This window comes from Carettochelys insculpta, chromosome 18 (assembly GCF_033958435.1).
Source record: "Carettochelys insculpta isolate YL-2023 chromosome 18, ASM3395843v1, whole genome shotgun sequence".
In the NCBI taxonomy this organism is placed as follows: domain Eukaryota; kingdom Metazoa; phylum Chordata; order Testudines; family Carettochelyidae; genus Carettochelys; species Carettochelys insculpta.
This window is the reverse complement of record NC_134154.1, coordinates 32,346,241-32,367,346: the sequence shown is the minus strand read 5'-3', so window position 1 is coordinate 32,367,346 and position 21,106 is coordinate 32,346,241. Positions and strand designations below refer to the sequence as shown.

The 21,106-nt window shown below is 46.1% G+C and overlaps 1 protein-coding gene across 3 annotated transcripts in view; it reads left to right on the top strand.

The window, feature by feature from the left end:
* Positions 1–1,502: 1,502 nt before the first annotated feature.
* Positions 1,503–21,106, top strand: part of CHEK2 (checkpoint kinase 2) — a 55,187-nt gene continuing 35,583 nt past the window's right edge. For all 3 annotated transcript variants that reach the window (XR_012647991.1, XM_075012581.1, XM_075012580.1), the window contains exons 1-3: positions 1,503–1,749; positions 4,623–4,747; positions 9,537–9,684. Coding sequence is in view for 2 of the 3 variants with exons in the window: in XM_075012581.1 (XP_074868682.1) it covers positions 1,503–1,749; positions 4,623–4,747; positions 9,537–9,684 (520 nt within the window). In the remaining variant the exon portion in view is untranslated. The remainder of the gene's footprint in view (positions 1,750–4,622; positions 4,748–9,536; positions 9,685–21,106) is intronic.

Sequence of the window (21,106 nt, the reverse complement as noted above, 5' to 3'; positions counted from 1 at the left end):
CAATAATGTGGAGAAGTTAACTGTTTAGCCCCTATATAAAACTATGGTACGCCCACATCTTGAGTACTGCGTGCAGATGTGGTCTCCTCACCTCAAAAAAGATATATTGGCATTAGAAAAGGTTCAGAAAAGGGCGACTAAGATGATTAGGGGCTTGGAACGGGTCCCATATGGGGAGAGGCTAGAGAGACTGGGACTTTTCAGTTTGGAAAAGAGGCGATTGAGGGGCGATATGATAGAGGTATATAAAATCATGAATGGTGTGGAGAAAGTGAATATAGAAAAATTATTTACCTTTTCCCATAATACAAGAACTAGGGGACACCAAATGAAATTGATGGGTAGTAGGTTCAAAACTAATAAAAGGAAATTTTTCTTCACACAGCGCACAGTCAACCTGTGGAACTCCCTGCCCGAGGAGGCTGTGAAGGCCAGGACTCTATTAGGGTTTAAAAAAGAGCTTGATAAATTTTTGCAGGTTAGGTCCATAAATGGCTATTAGCCAGGGATAAAGTATGGTGCCCTAGCCTTCAGTACAAGGGCAGGAGATGGATGGCAGGAGATAAATCACTTGATCATTGTCTTCTGTTCTCCTCCTCTGGGGCACCTGGCATTGGCCACCGTCGGCAGATGGGATGCTGGGCTTGATGGACCTTTGGTCTGACCCAGTATGGCCGTTCTTATGTTAACATGCATAATGGAAATACACAATCATCATAATCTTCATTAAGTACTTTACAGACTACTTGATGCTCTGATGTCTGTTTCTTGCACAAGTGTAGCAGCTGATTTTAGAAGCTTCATGTCATTGTGCACCTGTGTAGATTATCTGCAGTCAAAATTGAGACTTTAGGTGTGTATCCAAAGCTGAAGCAAAAAGAAAAGAAACAGCCTATTTTGGGGCATCCAGGTGCTTATCAGAGTAGTAAGTGGTATTAAAAAACAGAAAACAAAAACAAGCTACATTTTAAGTCATTAACACAGACTGTTCTCTTTTTCAAGATGGATTCATCTTGGGAAGGGATAGAATCAAAAGCTTTTCTGTAGTAGTGAGCTTTTTTTTTATTGCTTAGTATTTGCTTATCTGTAGCATTTTTTTGCCATGATGAATCATTTACTAATTTATGTAGTTATGGATTTGTTTTTACTATAAGACTGGATAATTGTTTGTTATGCAAAAACACATTAAATCTGTGCTTGGAAGAGGGTATGTGAAATTCAGGGATTGTGGTTTAATGGCTTCTCTACAACCAGCAGCGGGAGTGCTCCACATTTTTGTTTTACTTGTTAAATTCTTATTCAGTTGAAGTGGGTTTTTAAGAAAATAGAGCATATTTAAACAACAAGCTTGCTGAGCTCCTTAGGGCAGAAATTTTAGCTGGTAAACTACCACTGTATGTGTGTTTTAATAATAATTATTTGTCAGCTGAATTAGCTTTGGTGATGGAAATCCTATATGATATAAAGTAATCTCTGTTTTAAACTTCGGTTCTGAAGCCAAGATGTCTCGAGAGACTGGAGGTGAATCTCAGCAATCTCAAGGTGCTCAGTCTCAGAGTGGTACAAGTTCTTCCTCTAGTGGATCACAGAGTACCAGTCAGTCTTCTTCCAGTTCTGGGACCCTCAGTTCTTTGGACACAGTTCCCACTCAGGAACTTCCTTCAATTCCTGAGGATCAAGAGCCTGAAGAACTTGCTCCTCAGCCATGGGGTCGACTCTTTGCACTTGGAAAGGGTTTCTGCAATTATGGTATGTATATACTATAGTGGGTTCTCTCAAGCCAATGTGTGTAGTGGGACAAAAACATCCTGAGGTTTAATAAAGTGGAATATTTCCCTTTGGAATTAATGGTAAAGTAGAATTGATGGTATGAGTGCAGTTTTTGTTTAGATTTCTTGGACAGTGTATGTTTGGTAAGAAATGTTGCTTCCATTTGGAAGTGAGATGTGCAGTATCTACCAAGCTGGAGGAAGAATTATTAAAATTATCTTTTACCAGTTCCCTATTTGCCTAAGATTTTGTGCTTCTGAATGTTAGTTATATAGCTTTATATTTGTAGAATTTGACCCAAGAGCAGAATGAAACAAAACCTTTTAAACTTGTTTCAGTGCAGAAACCAGAATGGGGGAAAATGATGTCTGTAACAGTAGTTTGATGTACAGATGCATTCAGTTAATCTATGCTAGAACTAAAAAAGAGCAGTTTTAATCTGCATGACTGAGTATGCATGCTGTGTACAGATGCAGTCTGTATGCTCTTCCTGGTTTTAGGCAGAGCAAATCCGGTGCAGATCAACATACTTAGCTAGCAGGCATACTGTAGGAGCATTGCTTTTACCATGATGTTGTGCCAGGCTGCTCTCTTGATTTGGGTAAGAATAGACTTTAGGGCTCACATCAGGCTTCATGTGCTTGTTAGTGGTCTGCCACTAGGTTATGTTTGTCAATAATGCACAGTTATATTGTTTTTGAAATATATCAATAGGAGAATAAACTTATAACAGTTCTGTCATAGTTCTTGTGGGTTCAGTTTCTGCATTTTTCTGGTGGTAACCGTGATTCCACTTAAAAAGGCATATAAAAATTTGCTGTATCTGTTCAATGTTCCCTCTAAGATGTAGGCTTATGCAGCCACTCAGGAGAGCTTTCCAGTGGGCCCTAGGTGACTTGCAGCGTGCTCACAGCTAGGTTAGTGTTTCTCCTGGTGGTGCACATTCGTACATGCCTTGGTGCACATAACAAAATATATTCTGCATGTGAATGGAAGAAATCTGCACAGGGATGGAAAAAAATAGCAGAAATATTGTGTCTATTAGCCCAGAGCTGATATAAAAATATTTTCTCTTATATCAGCATCTAACTAGGAGTTGCTTGATTAATTTGAAATTCCACTTCCTTTCTAGGTGCTGGAAGGGAAAAGATGTATTCTGCTTCTAGTTCCCGACCCAAAACCTCATAACTATCATTAAGGAGAAGGGTTTCCTCTCTTTACACATTGTTTAGCTTCCTGGATGCTGTGGGAGGCCAGGGAATGAGTCTTTTACTGTCACTTTTCCTCAGTTTTCAATGTTTTGAACTTCCAGTGGATTGATCATTCTAGATCAGTATTAAATTTGAGTACAGTAAACCCTTGAGATACGTGCACTCACGTTGCATGTGTCTCGGGTTTACATGGCTGCTGCCCCTGACAGGGACTGGAAACCTGAGAGGCTGGGAGAACTGGCCCTGGAAGCAGCTGTCTGTACACTGGGCTAGGTGTGCAGACAGAGGCTTGCTATGTGGCTGGAAGAACTGACTGCAGCCAGCTGTCTGTGCCCTGGGCTCTCAGAAACTTCTGGGCAAGCAGCTGTGTGTCTTCCAGCTGGGAGAAGCCAGAGGCCATGTGGCTGCCGCTTCCACGTCCCCCAGTTGCTTGCTCCCCTAACTTCCTCTACTTTATGTGAAATTTGATTTACGTGGAGGTTGCCCAGAATGCAACCTCTGTGTAAATTGAGGGATTACTGTACCTCTGCTATTGCTCTAAGTTCTCCCAAGTACCAACAATCTATACGGTTTAACTGTTGTTTATCAGAGAAACCAACCAGAGTTTTGTTTCAAGTTGCTCTTATCTAACAAAGTTCTGAGCTGGAACTGTGGCAGAAGCCTGGTATCTACCTGCAGGCACTGAATTATGATATAAAACTATATTCATGTTTGAAAAGCTATTTTCGCAACTGTAAGTGCTAGCAGCTTAAAGAGAATCCCTCAAAATGGTAGTCAATTAAAAAAAATCAGAGGTTACAATTGAATCTGAGCTCCCTGACAAGTTTGCTTTTTATTTTTCTAAACCTTTGCATCTTCCCTGTAGCTGTGTGAAAGGCTTACAGAAATTACTGAACTTAAAGTCCTGATCCTGCAGACATTTATGCACGAGAGATCCCTATGTAATTATGTACATAAGTAGAATTAAGCATGTTTGCAACAATTGAGGTGTTAGTGAGGTAACAATCCTAGGTTTGTGAGGTCCTTTTAACTCCCACATGTAGGCATTATTTTTTCTTGTTGCTGCAGTTTTATTATTGATCATTGCTGTATAAGTTAATTTTTGCTTCTTTTAAATTAGCTTTTCGTCATTTAAAATGGGCTGCGATTACACACAGTTAAAGAGATCTGGTTCTTTATGTGTACAGTGTTTCCCCAGTATGTGCGATTTTGATTTGTGCTTAACTCGCATTAATACCGCTGCCTGCCTCCTGGCTCCCCGCCAACTTATTCAAAATTCGAGTTATGTGCAGGAACGCAACCCTTGCATAACTCGGGGGACTCCTGTATGCACGTAAATTTAGTATTTCTCAAACAGAATTTGTAATTTTTAGAGTGAGGCAGTTATTTTGCTTCGCATTTTGATTCTGATACTAGAAATGTCAAATGGAAGGATAGAAGGAGGAGGGGAGAACAAATGTCTGCTACCTTTATTTAGAAATAAAGAAGCAGCAAAAAGTTCAGGCCATGTCAGATGATTCTTGCTTTGTCTCCTGTTCTTCATGCTATCATTTGATACCATTTTGCAGTGATAGGTCTAACTTATTGGAATTTTGTGTTTTGTCCCTTTGTCTCTCTCTTCTCTTGTCTCCCCAACCCCAGACTGCGTACGTGACGAGTGTTGGTTTGGCAGAGACAGAAGCTGTGACTATAGCTTTGCTAAGCTAGGGTTGACCGAGACAGGCTTATACCAAAACTACAGCAAGAAGCATTTCCGAATCTTCAGGGTAGGTGCTAAAAAGGCCATTTACCCCTTTCCTGCTGTCCCTTCTGTAATGAGGGAAACTGGCTTAACTGAAAAATTCTTAATCAAAGCTTCACTACTGTTCACACAAGATGGACTGATGTATAGCAAAACAATCTGAATCAGCAGCCAGAAAGCATTGGTTTAAATAATCAATTAAATATTACTCTTCATATGTAGTTTGTAATTATTTTCCTAAAGACAAATTGCTTCTCATTGATTGGTAACCATTACAACATAATTGATTTCTCACTAAATATAACTGTGACACTAAGGGCTCGTCTACACTAGCCCTCTTCTTCAAAGGGGCACATGAACGACCTCAATTGGTGAATAGCAATGAGATGCCATGCTGCATATGCTGCATCTCATTAGCACAATTCCCGCCGTGCAGACTTCAAATGTGTGGCAAACTGTGTAGCCACGGGCACTTTCAAGTACCTGCACAACTTCAAAGTTCCTTTACTCGCAAAACGTTTTGGGAGAAAAACTTCAAAGTTGCCCAGGTACTTGGAAGTGCCCGCGGCCATGCTGCTTGCTGCTGCTTCGAAGTTAGCAAATGTTAGGAAAACGATATCGTAACAGAAATATCAAACCACCAGGTGTTTGAAATGGACAGCAAGCACCCGAAAATATTTTTGGTGGGGGGGTGGAGGGAGAGGATGCTGTAGTCTGTGGCTGCAGAGCTGGTTGAAATGTTGAAGTATTTGAAGTAGCCCCCCTGACTATCTTAGCTGCTGGGGGAGACTTCCCCCTGGTGGCAGCAAGCCCCCAAATATCTTAGCCACTGGGGGAGACTTCCCTCCAGCAGCGGCAAGCCCCCACCTATCTTAGCCGCCAGGGGAGAGTTCCCCCCAGCAGCTGCAAGCCCCACTGGTCCCTTGCTAGGGGTGTGGGGGATGTTTAGTGGGGCCAGCTGAATTAGTCCCCAAGAATATCTTGACCACCAGGGGAGACCTCTTCCAGGTGGCATAAAGCCCTCAAATATCTTAATCGCCAGTGGAGACTTCCCCTTGGTGGCTGCAAGTCCCTGAAATTCTTTCCCATGCTTGGAGCCCTAAATGTGCCCGAGCTAGGATATGGTAATAGAGAGGTAGCTGTGTTAGTCTGTATTCTAACAAAACAAAGCAACAGTTATCTAGCACTTTAAAGACTAACAAAAGGATTTATTAGGCGATGAGCTTTCGTGGGACAGACCCACTTCATCGGATCAATAGCATTTCCAGTACAGATTGACATCTACGTAATACAGAGGTCCAAAAAAAAATTGCAATAAAAACTGACAAATTAAGTACATAGGACTGAAGGAGGGGGGTGAGGGGTGTTAAGTGTATTTTCTGAGATGAGTACGAACACCAAAGGAAGGGAAGCAGTCCTTATAATGTGGGTGGTAATTGCTGTCTTTGTTCATACCAAGTGTAAATGTGTTGAATTTGAATAAGAACCCTAGTTTGAATATGAATTTGAATATGAACCCGGACACAGTGCTGCCTGGTAACATTGTCAGCACTGAACGGCAGACGCATCCTTTTATTGGGTTGGGGCTATCTACATGATGTGGCTGAGCATGGGGTAAAACTCCGACTGCGTGGTGCCTGTGGGGAGGGAAAGGGGTTCGCGCACAAATGTAAACCACTGAGAAGAAGTTTCTCGGCGTCTTATGCAAGCACATCTCTCCCAACAGCCTTGTTGTTATGTGGTGCCATGGCAGCAGCTGGTGCCAGGCAGTGCAGAAAAAAGTACCAAGTGTAGAGACAGAATCACTAACTCCCTGCAGGGGCTATTTGTAATGGGTAGATGTGCTCGTAGTGCTAATAGCAAAGAAAGAAAGAGACATTTCTCAGGCTCTCACACAAATATGAGCCCACAGCCACAGGCTTCCTGGTCCTGCTTTGAAATTCACAGTCTTTCTGTTACCTAACTCTGGCGCACCTGGAGAGCAGCGTCCAGAGCAGAGCATTGAGGGGCATTATGTGTTACGCACGGGGCACCTCTGGAGATCAATAAATTCAATTTTAAGATGTGGCACTTCCACGCTGGCTTTTAATCAAACTTTTCAATTCGAGCTTGACGCTATACCCATCAGGTAACGACAATATTGTAGTCTCGATATGAGTGCTCCTTAAATCAAGCTAATGGTATTTAAAGTGAAGACATTCATGTGGTAATATTGAGCTAATTGCCTTAAATTTGAATTTATCTTGCAATGTAGATGCAGCCTTTGTCAGCCAGGTTGATCGTGACACTCATTTTTTAGATCCTGGTTCACTTTTTGGTCATGAACTTCATCCAAATGGGTTTTTCTCCTTAGGATAGAATTGTGGTCATCTCATCTGTGTATGCTGATGGAGTGCAGCTGATTTCAGGATTTGCTGAAAAGTCGAGCAAGTGAGAGAGAGGATAGGAGGAAAGGGACAAAGTAACACAAAAGAAAAGAAGGTGGAACAAGATCATCTATGTCTCTGCAGAGCTGGCAGTTAGGTATCCACACAGATAGGCTCAAGGCTGGATATAATGAGTCATACATTCAAATAAAAAAAAAAAGTTCCTTGAGCAAGGCTCGAGAGCTTCCTCTCAGGCTCAAAGGCTTTCAGTGTGGTCTGCTAATTATTTCTTAGGGTCGGAGAAAAAGAAATGAGATGAGTGGTGCTATAAGGTGGGGCACGACAGAGATTCCCACACCCTAGTCTCTTTTAAGAAGTTCCAAAAGGGGATAAGTGGGCATCATAGCTCATCTCCCTTATTTTGTTCACCAGCCTAAGCCTAATATTTGCCACAGTAATTTTAGTTAATTTCTGGCTTTACATTTTTTTTTAAACTAAATGTGATTTTTAAAAAGAGTTTTAAAACTTTATCAGTAGGCCTTTTTTGTTTGGATGAGTCTAGTTCTTGTCTGGTTTTTTTTGTACATATTCATAACATTATTAAAAACAACTTAACCTATTTTCTGCTTACATTTATTGTAGGTTGTAACATTTGGTGATTTTTTTTTTTTTTTTACAATTGAGCTTAAAGTAAATATTTAGGCCCAATAATTACTTCAGATCTCTAACAGGCCCCTAACACAGACTCCACAGACCTGGTTTTACAATCCTTTGCCAGAGTGATTTTGCCCCAAACTTATTCTGTTTTGGCTGTATGTTGCTTTGTATTTCATTGCCATTTACTGATACATTGATATACAATGCTACTCCAGCACTTTTATTTCTGGTTTTTCTACACAGCAGATATACTTAAATAACTGCATTCCAGTCATGAGTGCAATTTCACTATGCTTCTGTAATGCCTATAACATCTTATCTGACCTTCTGCACCAATAGTTTGTCTGTTCATTTTATTGCTTAGAGTTTTTGTGTTTGTGCACAAGCATTTCAGTTGTTTGCCTCAGGCCTCCCACTTATCACACTATAGCCTTGATGCCGGAAGATGAATATCTCCCAGATACTTGAGTGGGAATCATCTGTTTAAAAGAGCCATCTTTCCCTAAATGCCTCCCAGTCGTCAATCATTGCAAAACCTGCCTTGTTGCTTCAATTCTTGAGCTTTCTGATTTTCATTGTGTTGTCGTGCCATCACCCTCCATCTCTGCCACAAGACATATTTAGCTGAAAATCATTTGAGGTTCAATGTTTATAAATGTCTTAGTCAGCTGAGTGCAGTGGTCCTTGGGCCATCCCAACGTGCAACGTAGTCATTGGATTTTTCTCTCCTCCCACTAGGACCTTTCCAATCTCATATCTACCTTTGTATTCTATTCTCTAGATCTGGTCTGGTAACAGCCTGTTCGTTTTTTCAATTGAGGAGTTCCTGATCATGTAGACGCTCTTGGTGGTGTTATAAATCTGTTTATGTTCTGTCTTGCAGTCCCATGTGTATTGTCATCATGGTTTTTCCTTTTGATCCAGTCCCTGGTGCTTGTCATCTCTTCGTCTGTTCTGCAGGGTCTGGCTTCCTTTATTTTTCACCACCAGTTAAGAGTGTTTTCAAACACATTGGCTGTGTCCACACTAAGACAAAACTTTGAAATGGCCATGTCAAAGAATACTGATGAGGCGCTGAATTGAATATTCAGCATCTCATTAGCATTAGGACGCTTCCAGGCATGGTGCTTTGAAAGCACTGCTTTCGAACGCGCATGGCTTGACGTGGCACTTTTGAAGTGTTGGGGCCAGAAACATCCTAATGCTAATGAGACACTGAATATTCAATTCAGCGCCTCATTAGTATTCTTCGATATGGCCGTTAGCATGACCATTTCGAAGTTTTGTCTTAGTATGGACACAGCCATTGTTCTACACCACTTTAATGATGTATTATTTTCTGAAATAAGGAAAATAAATTGTCAGACTCTGATATAGTTCGTTACAGTCTTACAATAGAAACCACCTTGCTGTACAGGTTGAGCCTCTCCAGTCCGGAACTCTCTCATCTGACAACATCCATTTTCCAGCATGATTTTAGTTTGCTAGACAGCCACTTATCATGCTTATGGCCAAGTTTCCTGTGGTCCCATAAAGTTTGTTTACAATCTCCAGTCCTGACTGTCAGTGTTCTATGCTATTATTTTTAGCTGTATTTTTCTAAGAGCCCAGGAAGCAGCAGAAGTATTTGGTCATGTGCTAGACAATATTGAACTCCTGGCAAATTCCTGGTCTGGCAAATTCTCTCATTCGGCTCTAGTCGGGTCCCTAGGTTGCCAGACAAGAGAGGTTCAACGTGTGCGCGCACGCGCGCGCGTGTGTGTGTGAATATAATTTTTTTTTCTTTTTTAGGAAATGGGACCAAGAAACTCCTATGTTGCCTACATTGAGGACCACAGTGTGAATGGGACTTTCATAAATAAAGAGCTTATTGGGAAAGGGAAAAGGCTCCTTTTGACTCACAATTCTGAAATTGCGCTGTCTGTACAGAATAATAAAGGTAAAAGAAAGTATAAAGACAACTTGATTTTGAATAACGCTTTCTTAAAACTGCTTCTTTCGAATGTGTAAGGAAAAAATAATAGATGGAAACAGTTGATGAAGATGGTATGTTATATTTACCTACTACTTCTACCACACAAAATCTTGACAATTGTTACTTTCACATGACGTTAGTAAATTTTAAGAAATGATTTAAAGGTATTTGCATGCACTAAGCTTGATTGGGGGTCCTACCACCGAAGTTTGTGCTTTTAAAATCATGTATTTTAAAAAATACTTTTCCCTCGCAGGTGTTAAACAGGGAAAACTAACTATAGAGAGAAAATTGTAAATGTGCTTGTGCATCTGTCAACATCTTATGTACAACGCAAACACATTTTAAAAATTAGAGGTTTGTTATTGTCTTGTTCCTTGTAGGGCTGTCAAGTGATTAAAAAATCATGATTAATTGCACATTTAAAAAGATTAGTTGTTTGATTGAACGCATTGTTAAACAATAATAAAAATACTATGTATCCCAAACTCCAGTGGGAAGTGCGTGGAGTTTGGGGTGGGGATGAAGGAGGTCTTTTCGCACGGAGATACGGGAAACACCCTTTGGTGGTGTCTCAGGAGAAGGGAGCGTCTCCTGGTGCCACAGACCAGAGACCCAACAACAGCTCAGAGCAGTTGCACTCAAGGCACTGGCCATCCAGCACCAGAGCATAGTGCAACCTCTGGTTTCTTTTCTAAAATGCAAGTTACTCTATGCAATTTCTTTGAAGTATGTTGAACTTCAAAACGCAAGAAAAGATCAGCTAGATAACATTTTAATTAGGAAGAGTGTCAGTGTCTTCAACTAGATAGTTTTAGTTTTGAGTACCTGAGCCAAGCTGTGTGAGAACCAGAGAGCTCACTTTGAGGGAGGTGCAAGGGTGGTGCATAAGCCAAGAGTGCGATGAGCAGGGAGGACGCAGAGAGATGAGGGCTGCAGGGGAGGGCAAGTGCTGGGTTAAAGGGAGAGCCCGTCACCATCCAGGGCAGGAAGTTTCTGTTGGATGGGGCTGGGCTTCTTGGAGTTCCCAGGGCTCCTTGGTGCACATGGCTCCATGTTCCCCAGCTTCCGGTCCCCTTGAGCCCAGAGGGCACACTACCTCTTCCCAGCATGGGCTCAGCCAGCCCCAGACACCACGTGCGCCAATGAAAAACTGCTTGCTTGCCACTTTTAGCGTTCCTGCCAGGGGTTGCCAACCCCTGCAGACCGTCTCTAGAGCAGCTCAGACGGGTTTCTTGCCATCTCTGATTGACATGTTAAGTTTTTTAATGTGTTAATTCTGTTGTGCATTAATCACAGGCATTAATGCACATTAATTGACAGCCCTAGTCATGTTTCTTGTTCCTTCTATACATGATTCTCGCTCTTAGGTTTTACATCTATATCCTGAGACTGTCTCCTTGTATTTTTATCTTGAGTACAGTGGTGATAGATTGTACAAAAAAAAAAAAGTGTTGGGATTTGTCATGCTGGAAGAATTCTCTCCTGTATCTTTTCCCCTGATTCTTTTCCTTTCTAGAGGCCTCGTAAAGCAAAACAAGATCATGCTCACCTCATCCTTATAGAACCAACAATACTTCATTAATTGTGATACATGAATCCTTGTTGGTCAAGCTGCCAGTTGTATCCAGATGTAATTTCCCAGGACCATGGATGCTTGTTCTATCCCAATCTCTGAGCTGTCCATCAACAAGCATGAGTGCTTTATGGCTGATATCTTTTGAAAAGTCCTGCTCAAAGGATATTCAGAAAGTGATATGGAATAGCATAAAACTAGAAGGACTTATTGGTGAAGTGGAAGTGCTCTTCCATCTGGTCAAGTTGGAAAGCTGGCTCCCTTGGGCCTCCTACTGGACTCTGTTATTAGGTCTAAAAGTTGGTTGTTAGCTCAGCAAGGCTGCATCTACACGATGGATAAAATCAAATTTCAAGGTGTTAGTTTGATATTGAAAAGTCACTGTCTTCACAGCTAATATTATCTCAATTTATTGAGCCATAATACCGTATTTACAAAATATCAATATTATGGGATGGGTATAGCGCCAAATTCAAATTTAAAATTCAAATCAAGGCTAGTGTGGAAGTGCCATGTTCTTAATTCAAATTTATTAGCCTCCAGAAGTATCCTGTAAGTATTCCACAAAGCTATATAGTGATCCTCCAGGTATAGCCACTTTGTTGTGCACTGCTCTCCAGGTGTGCAGGAAGATCAAAGTAATCTTGAAAAGTTTTGAATGAATTTGAATTAGAACTTGTATTGAAATTCAGTAGCCCAACCCTCCAAATATAAAGGGCGCCCATTATGAAGAAATTCCTTTGCCCGTTGCAGCACATTGTTGCCATTGCACTGCATTGGTAGCAATCATCGGTAGCCCTCTACTGCACTTGTGAGCGCTCAGGGTAGTGGCTTGCCTAGCACTTCTCGGGCTTACATGAGAGCCCCAGCTGGGACCCACCAGAGATTCTGGATCTCATTGCGATTTGGGGAGACCAATTGGTAGTGAAGAGACTTCGGATGGCCGAGAGAAACATGGCAATCCAAGGTCAGATGTCACGTGAGATGACCAGCTGAGGTTACTCCCAGGACTCGGTGCAATGCCAGTGAAGGTGAAAGAACTCCAGCAGGCCTATCAAAAAGTCCAGGAAGCCAGCCAGTGGTCAGGTGCAGCTCCACAGACCTGCCACTATTAGCAACAGCTGCACGTGCTTATGGGGAGCAACCCCACCACACTTGAGGAGGCTCTTGTATGGAGTTTGGGGTCAGCCCAGAACAGCTGGATGGCCTGGAGGAAGGGGGCAACAAGCAGGGGACAGAGGAAATTGTGCCAGGCAACCTGAAGCTCTTCATCATAGACCTGGAATCAGCCCCCTCCACGGCAGGACCTTCCATGGAGGTCCCCAAGCCCCCTGGGGCAAGTGGTTTGGGTGGTTTGCTTGCTAGAAGCGGGTTGGGGGTAGATATAGCTATAGGGTTGTGGAAAGGTCCAGGTTTGCTAGCTATGATTCTATGCCCCACAGAACAGTGTGTTAATGCTTCTTGGGATGGAGCGCTTCTCCTTTTTGGAGACCTCCTCAAAGGCCTCATACAGGCATGCTTGTGTTTTTTTCACAAGGTTCTTAGACAAGCCTGACTTGTTGCAGCTTCCACAGTAACACACCTTCTTACTCGAGTGTCCCCGTGGGTGTTCCACGATAGGTATCGGGCTCGCCCCGGCGCCGCAGATCGGATCTTTCCGGCAGTTTCTGCCGGACCGCGCATGTGCCGGCGTGCGCCGCTCCCCTGCGCGCTCCCGGCCACGTGCGCGATCCGGTCCCTGCCAGTTCCTTCTTAACCGCCATCGGCTGCAGACGGAATCTGCTCAGGCTGCGGCCAGAGTCAGCGTATTTAGAGTTTTTCAGAGTTTGAGTTTTCTTTCAGAGTTCTTAGTTAAATTGTTTGTTTCTGTATAGCAGAGGCAACCTGGGGACGTGAAGGCCAGTAGGCCGCCTGCTGCGGCAGGCTGGAGTCCGTGAGAGGGGAACAGGCACAGAGAAGGTGCCAAGTACCCTATTAACAGCTCAAAGACTCACCGCAATGTCCTGTTCAGGATTCAAGAAGCGTGAGTCGTGCCGCGAAGCTATGCCGGCCTCTGATGGGCACAGTCAGTGTATTAGGTGCCTGGGGGAATCACACGTCACTCAGAAATTCTCCTTCTGTGCAAAGCTCATGGCCAGATCCAGAAAGGATAGAGAAATGCGACTGAAAATGCTGCTGTTTGATAAGGCCCTCCAGCCAGACGTGCCGGAGAGGCCTCAACCGGAGGGACCCACAGGGCTCCATAAAAGGAAGGCAGTGTCCCTCACCCCCTCGGTGCAGAAATGGAGGAAGCTCTCTCCAGCCCGATCCCTGCCGGCGGTCATAGCGAGCGGGACGGGCGTAGCACACAGCCCCCAGCCGCAGTCACAAGCAAGCGGCAGCGCAGCAGCGCACGTGGCAGAGGCTGAGCCTCCGATTACTAAGCAGCTGGCTCGTGCATTCAGAGCGGCGGCCAGGCAAGCGCCGGAACCGGCGGCACCGCCACAAGCGGCACCGACCCCCGCGGCACCAACGGTGCAGGGCCAACAGGCACGTAGCCTGCAGGCACCGGAGGAGACCACCCACGCGGCACCGCAGATGAGCATGCTGAGCGTGGCGCCGACAGCGGGGCCCAGATCCCCGGCATGGGGAGGGGCGGAGCCAGCCCCGCAGGGGAGGGGAAAGGCAGCAACGAATACCTGGCACCGCAGCCCTTCTCTGGACAGGGCTGCAGGGCTGTTCTCACCAAGTCCTCCCCTTATGCTGCGTACACCAACCAGGAGTCATGGGTCTCCCCCAGCCTACCCAGAGCCTCCTTCTCTGTTCCTCCAACCAGCATCACCATGGCTCGGGCCACCCTCGTCTTTTCTGGGATTTGACCCTCTGGAGTACAACCACAAACCAGTTTCACCATTGTCTCAATCATCCAGACGATCTCGTTCCCCCAGACATCGGGGTATGCACCTCGAGAGTGGTCCAGGTCTCCATCCCAGGAACCATGCCCGTGCTGCCACGGTCGTCCTTATCACGCTGGGCATAGACACCACAGGCATACACCCAGGGACAGGTCCCCCTCGACCGCCCAGTACCCCCGCGGGCACTCACGGATGGGGACAAAAACACAGCTGTCTCAAGGGGAACTGATTTTGGAACCCCAAGATTTTCCCTCGCAAGCCTCTAGTGAGAGGGTGTACCACTGGCAGCAGGACCCTGAGAGTTCAAGGGAGGTCTACCCTAGTGGTTCCTCCTTGTCCTCCCCCGACGAGGCTACGGCCCCCGGGGCTGTTGCCCCCCCCGGACAACCTCAAACAGTTTCAGGAGCTGTTTAAAAGGGTGGCTTTCACGCAAGGCATCCAAACAGCAGAGGTGCAGGAGAAGCACCACAAGCTCCTCAAAAACCTGAGGCCTCCGGCCTCGTCCAAAATCGCTATCTTGCTCAACGAAGCAATCATGGAGTCTGCTACTACCATATAGCAGACCCCGGCTTCCGCTCCACCGATAAACAAGAGGGCGGATAAGAAATACTTCGTCCCGGCGAAGGGCATGGTGTTCCTGTTTAGTCACCCACAACCAAATTCTCTGCTGGTAGAATCGTCTCAGCAGAGATCGAAGACTTCCCAGTACAAAGCGGGGGGAACAGACAGAGATGCCAAGAAGCTAGAGCTATTTGGCAGAAAGGTATACTCCTCCTCCACCCTGCTGCTGAGAATGGCTAATTATGCAGCACGTCTAGTGAACCACAATTTCGACAATTACTCCAGGCTTACTTCTCTCATGGATTCACTTCCAGAAGATAAGAAGCCGGTGCTGAAGGCCATCGTGCAAGAGGGCTATGCAGCTTCAAGGATGGGAGTCCAGATCGCCCTGGATGTAGCGGACATGGCGGCACGCTCAACGGCTACGGCAGTGGTCATGCGCAGGGAATCCTGGCTCCAGACATCGGGTATCCCGAGGGATCTGCAGGCAAAAATTGTCGATCTCCCTTTCGACATGCAGAAGTTGTTTGCAGAGTCAACTGATTCGGTCCTTCATTCCAGTAAAGACTCAAGAACCACACTCAGAACCCTGGGTATTTATACCCCTCCATACAGAAAGAAAAAGTATTACCCTCAACAAAGGCGATACCCGTACCAACCTCAGCGTGCTCAGTACCAGCGGGGCTACGACCAAGGGCAGCATCAACAGCAACAACAGTATAGAACTCCTAGGCGACGTTCCCAACAAGGCCGTCCATCCTCGGGGCAGGACCAAAGGCAACAAGTTTGACGGACGGGTCGAGGGCTGCACTATTACTACCATCGCGCAATGTCATCCACAATTAATGTTCCATCATCACCTCCGACTGTTCCACTCACAATGGCAAAAGATCACCACAGACAAGTGGGTACTAGAGATCATAGCCACGGGTTACGTGATCCCCTTTCAGTCGCTCCCACCGCCAAGACCCCCGCCCAGGCCTCATCTCAGGGATGCCTCCCATGAGGCGAAACTGAAGCACGAGGTGGACCACCTGATGCTTATAGGGGCGGTGGAAAGAGTGCCGGAGCGACTTCAGGGGAAAGGGTTTTATTCACGATACTTCCTCACAGAGAAGAAAACAGGAGACTGGAGGCCCATCTTAGATCTTCGAGGCCTCAACCGGTACTTGCGCAAACAACGCTTTCGGATGATCACAGTTGCCTCTATACTCACGGCACTGGACGATGGAGATTGGTTTGCAGCCCTCAACTTACAAGATGCGTATTTTCATATAACGATCCACCCGGCTCACAGACATTTTCTCCAGTTTATGATCGGCAAAGAACAATTCCAATACAAGGCTCTGCCATTCGGCCTCTCCTTGGCCCCCAGAGTCTTTACCAAGAACCTGGCAGTGGTGTCAGCCTACCTGCACAGACGGGGTATTTGTATTCCCATATCTGGACAACTGCCTACTGAAAGGGGCCTCGAAGGCGGAGGTACTACGCATGATACGCGTAACAACAAACATGTTTTCTTCGCTGGGCCTGGTCATCAACCTTGCGAAGTCAAAGATCGACCCCACACAGGACATAGAGTTCATAGGGGCACGCATAAATTCTATTACATCGAGGGTTTATCTACCCGACGCTCGCTTTCGTGCCATCGGTTCCCTGGTACAAGTCATTACATACAGCCCCACGGTGCCGGTTTTAATGTGCTTGCAGCTGCTCGGCCACATGGCAGCGGCAACGTTCGTGGTACAGAATGCCAGATTGCATATGCGCAACCTACAACATTGGCTGGCGAGCGTTTACAAGCCGGCATCCCATACCGTCCGCAGGGTGGTGTCGCCCAAGACAGAGGTGTGCAGATCCCTGCAATGGTGGGTAAACTCCAAGAACATGCTAACGGGTACCCTTCCACCAACCACAAATCTCTGTTTTTCTCACCACCGACGCCTCCCACATAGGGTGGGGAGCACATATTGACGAAAAGGTGACGCAAGGACTATGGTCCCCTACGGAACAGTCACTGCATATAAATATACTGGAGCTCAGAGCGGTGTTGAACGCCTGCAAACACTTTCAAGACCACATACAAGGCAAGGTAGTCGGGATCAATACAGACAATATCTCCACCATGTTTTATATAAATCGACAAGGTGGAGCTCGATCCCATGCCTTATGTGTGGAAGCAGTCCGGCTGTGGAACTGGTGCATTGCCAACAATATAACGTTGAAAGCCTCATACTTACCAGGCGCTCAAAACGTGAAGGCAGACCAGCTGAGCAGGCACTTCGCACTCACACACGAATGGCAGATCTGCTACGACTGATTTTTCATGCATGGGGGTTTCCCCAGATAGACCTGTTTGCCACTCAGCACAACAAGAAGTGCCCCCAATACTGCTCCAGGGCAGGACTGGGGCGGGGGTCCCTGGGGAACGCGTTCGCGATTTCGTGGAAGGGCCCACTGCTTTACGCGTTCTCCCCCACGGTTCTCATCCACAAGGTCCTGCAGAAAGCCAGGAGGGAGAGAGCCTGCATGATCCTAGTGGTCCCAACATGGGATCGACAGCAATGGTTCCCCTTGCTTCTCCGCATGTTGGATCATCCACCGCTTCCCCTTCCGGTAGCGCCGGACCTACTTACGCAGGCCCAGGGGTCCATAGTGCATCCACACCCCCGAGGCCTGCGCCTACAAGCATGGTTAATCCATGGCTCAGCTCCCTAGAAAGTACATGTACGGAGGGAGTACAACAAGTCCTGGAAAGTAGCCGAAGGATCTCCACCAGGAAGACGTACAAACAGAAATGGACTCGATTCACTGCATGGTGTTCCACCAAGCAGTTAGCTCCCCTTGAAGTGCCTATACCTGTCATACTAGAATACTTACTGGACCTCAAGAGAGGCGGGCTCTCCCTCTCATCGTTCAAGGTCCATCTCGCCGCTATATCGGCTTTTCGGCATGAAGAGGAAGGGCCCACGGTATTTGCCCATCCTATTGTTACCAGGTTCCTGAAGGGGCTGGTAAACCTGTACCCCTCTCGGAAACCGCTTCCACCATCGTGGAGCTTGGACCTGGTGCTCAGCGCGCTAACGGGACCACCGTTTGAACCCTTAGCCACAGTTTCCCTCCATCATCTTACGATAAAGACAACCTTCCTTCTTGCAATCACGTCAGCTCGCAGGGTGAGTGAGCTCGCAGCAGTTATGGCAACGCTGCTCTGCACGGTATTCTCAAAGGAGGCTGTAACCTTACAGCTGCACCCAGCCTTTGTTCCGAAAGTTTCTTCAGAGTTCCATGTTAACGAACCTATAGTTTTACCCAAAGCCTCATAGCTCCAACAAGGAGGCACGCCTGCACCTCCTGGACGTGAGGAGGGCGTTGGCCTTCTACATAGACAGAACTAAGTCCTTCTGGAAAATGGACAGACTCTTAGTTTCTCTCGCTCCCAGGTCAAAAGGAGAGGGTCTCTCTTCACAGAGACTCTCGAAGCGCATTGTGTCCTGCATAAAGATGTGCTACGAACTTCGAAAAACTCCTTTACTGGCCCCGCCTAGGGCTCATTCCACCCGGGCGGTGGCGGCATCAACAGCCTTTTTCAAGGGCATCGCGGTAAAAGACATCTGCAGAGCGGCGACCTGGTCATCCTATGACACCTTCGCCAAGCATTATGCCCTACACCGGGTATTCCAAGAGGATACCCGCCTCTCGACAGCGGTCCTTTCGGGGGCAAGCTGCACATAACCCGATTACCCACCTCCTTTCTTGGGTTACTGCTGGGTAGTCACCTATCGTGGAGCACCCACGGGGACGCTTGAGGAAGAAAGAGAAGTTACTCACCGTAGTAAAGATGGTTCTTCGAGATGCGTTATGGTGGTTTAGAACTTTGACATGCAGACAGCCAATTGCCTGGCTTGCTTTGGATATTCGCACGTTGATCTCGTTGTCCAGTGATCCATCACTGGATATGACCCTACCCAGGTATTTAAAGTTCTCCACTACTTTAAGCTGAGTGCCGTCAATGAAGATACTCGGGACAGGAGCATTTGATCCAGGTGCAGGTTGATGGAGAACTTCTGTCTTTCCGAGGCTGATAGGCAGTCCGAAAAGTTGCAAGGCCTCAGCAGACTTGTTGACAATGTGCTGAAGATAGTTGTCAGCATGAGCCATAAGGGCACAGTCATCAGCAAAGAGTGCCTCAGAAAGGAGTCTTTGCGTTCAGGCGACGGAGGTCAAAAATTGAGCCATCTTGCCGGTATTTCAAGTATACACCTCGGTCCAGATCTTTCATTGCATGGTTAAGGACGCCTGCAAAGAACAGGTTAAATAAGACAGGAGCGAGAACACATCCTTGTTTCATGCCGTTGGTGATGTTGAAGGGGGCTAATGTGGCTCCATCAGACAGTACTTCGCCTGTCATGTCGTCATGGAAAAGGCATATAATCTGGACAAATTTTCTTGGGCAGCCAGGTTGTATTAGAATGGTCCAAAGGGCTTCCCTGTTGACAGTACCAAACGCCTTTGTCAGATCTGTGAAGACAGCATACAGGTGCATGTTCTGTTCAATGCACTTTTCTTGTATTTGTCTGACAGCAAACACCATATCAGCTGTGTTCCAGCCAGGTCGAAAACCTCATTGACTTTCAGGTAGATTTGCCTCGGAAGTACTGGCTATTAGGCGGTTCAAGATGATGCGGGCAATGATCTCCCCTCCAACGGAGGGGAGAGATATGCCGCTGTAGTTTCCACATTCTGCTTTACTGCCTTTATTCTTGAAAAGGGAGACAATAATGATATCGCGGAGGTCCTGTGGTATGTTTTCACCCTGCCAGATGCTGATGATCACGCTATGGAGCGCTGCTAGTGCTGCTGGACTTGCCACTTTATATATCTCTGCTGGTATCCCATCTTTTCCAGGAGCTTTTCCTGAACTCATCTGGCTAACAGCTTTCTTAATCTCATCTATATTGGGTGGGAAGTCAAGATCTGTCAGGACGAGTTGTTGTGGAATTTCATTGAGGACATTGTTATTCACGGTCGATGGTTTGTTAAGGAGGTTGCTAAAGTGTTCTCACCATCTTTCGTTGATGCCCTCTTTGTCTTTGACCAGCGTTGTGTTATCTGATGAGAGCAGTGGGGTAGTCCTTGGTTTAGAAGGTCCATAGACAGTCTTAATAGCACTTGAGAACATCTTTGAGTTGTGGGTCTCAGCATAGTGCTCAATTTCTTTGGCTTTGCTCTCCCACCAGCTTTCTTGTATCTGACGGAGGCCTTTCTGTGTTTTGCTCTGAAGGTGCTTGAAATGGTCCCGTTTGGAGGCTAAGGAGGGGCCATTTTGCCATTCAATAAAGGCTTTTCTCTTTACTTCCAGTGCTGAACATATTTCTTCTTGGCTCTTATTGAACCATTCCTGATGTATTCTTTTCTTGGAGGTGTATGTGCCATCTATTGCCCATCTCAGTTAGGAAACCCCCGGGCAGCAAAGCCATCCACTGTTGCCTGTACATCTCCAAGGGTCACAGTCTTCCTTAGGCGACGCTGACAGATTGCATGGGCCACCTCCATCACCACGGACCCCGCTGTAGATTTGTCTACCACGAACTGATTTGCCACTGACCTGTTGGGTGTTGCAGACGTCCACAGTGCAGTTGCCACTCGCTTGTAAACCGTTAAAGCTGGCCTCATTTTTGTGTTGCTACATTTCAGGGCAAGCACCAGCACATTGCAGAGTTCCATAAAAGTGGACTTGCGCATACAAAAGTTCTTCACTGTTAATTAGTTGTCCCAGGACTCTAAAAAGATATGGTTCCACCAGTGTGTGCTGGTTTCACGAGTGCAGAACCTCTGCTCCACTGTCAGCAATGCATTCATGGCAGCCAGCCGCTGAGCTCTTGGACCACAGTTGGGAGATTCACGCTTTCAAACTGTCAGCAGCGGCATCATCCTCATTGTGATACCCAACCATCGTGGAGCTTTTTAAGTGAAGGAGAAATTGCGTGAGAGCCATTGTGGTGTTGCTGAAATGATGTGTGCTATCAGTAGGAGTGTTTGGGGATCCATGCTTGCGCCGGAACGCTGCAGCAGGAAATGGTGCCACCTTCAGTTCATTTTTCATGCAGTTCCTGATGCTTGGAATTCTGGGATTCAAATGTGAAGCAGCCGGGGCTAAGGCACTGTGGGATAGGTACCCACAATGCACTGCTCACGCTGTTGCACAGGACAATGGGGATGTGGAGACTCGATACAGAATAAAGGTGGGTCGAATTTCAAGAAGCTCTGTAGACACTTAATTCGAATTCATAATATTGAGGTTAAATAATGGAATTTATTAAAAATTGAATTTATCTCATAGTGTATACGCAGC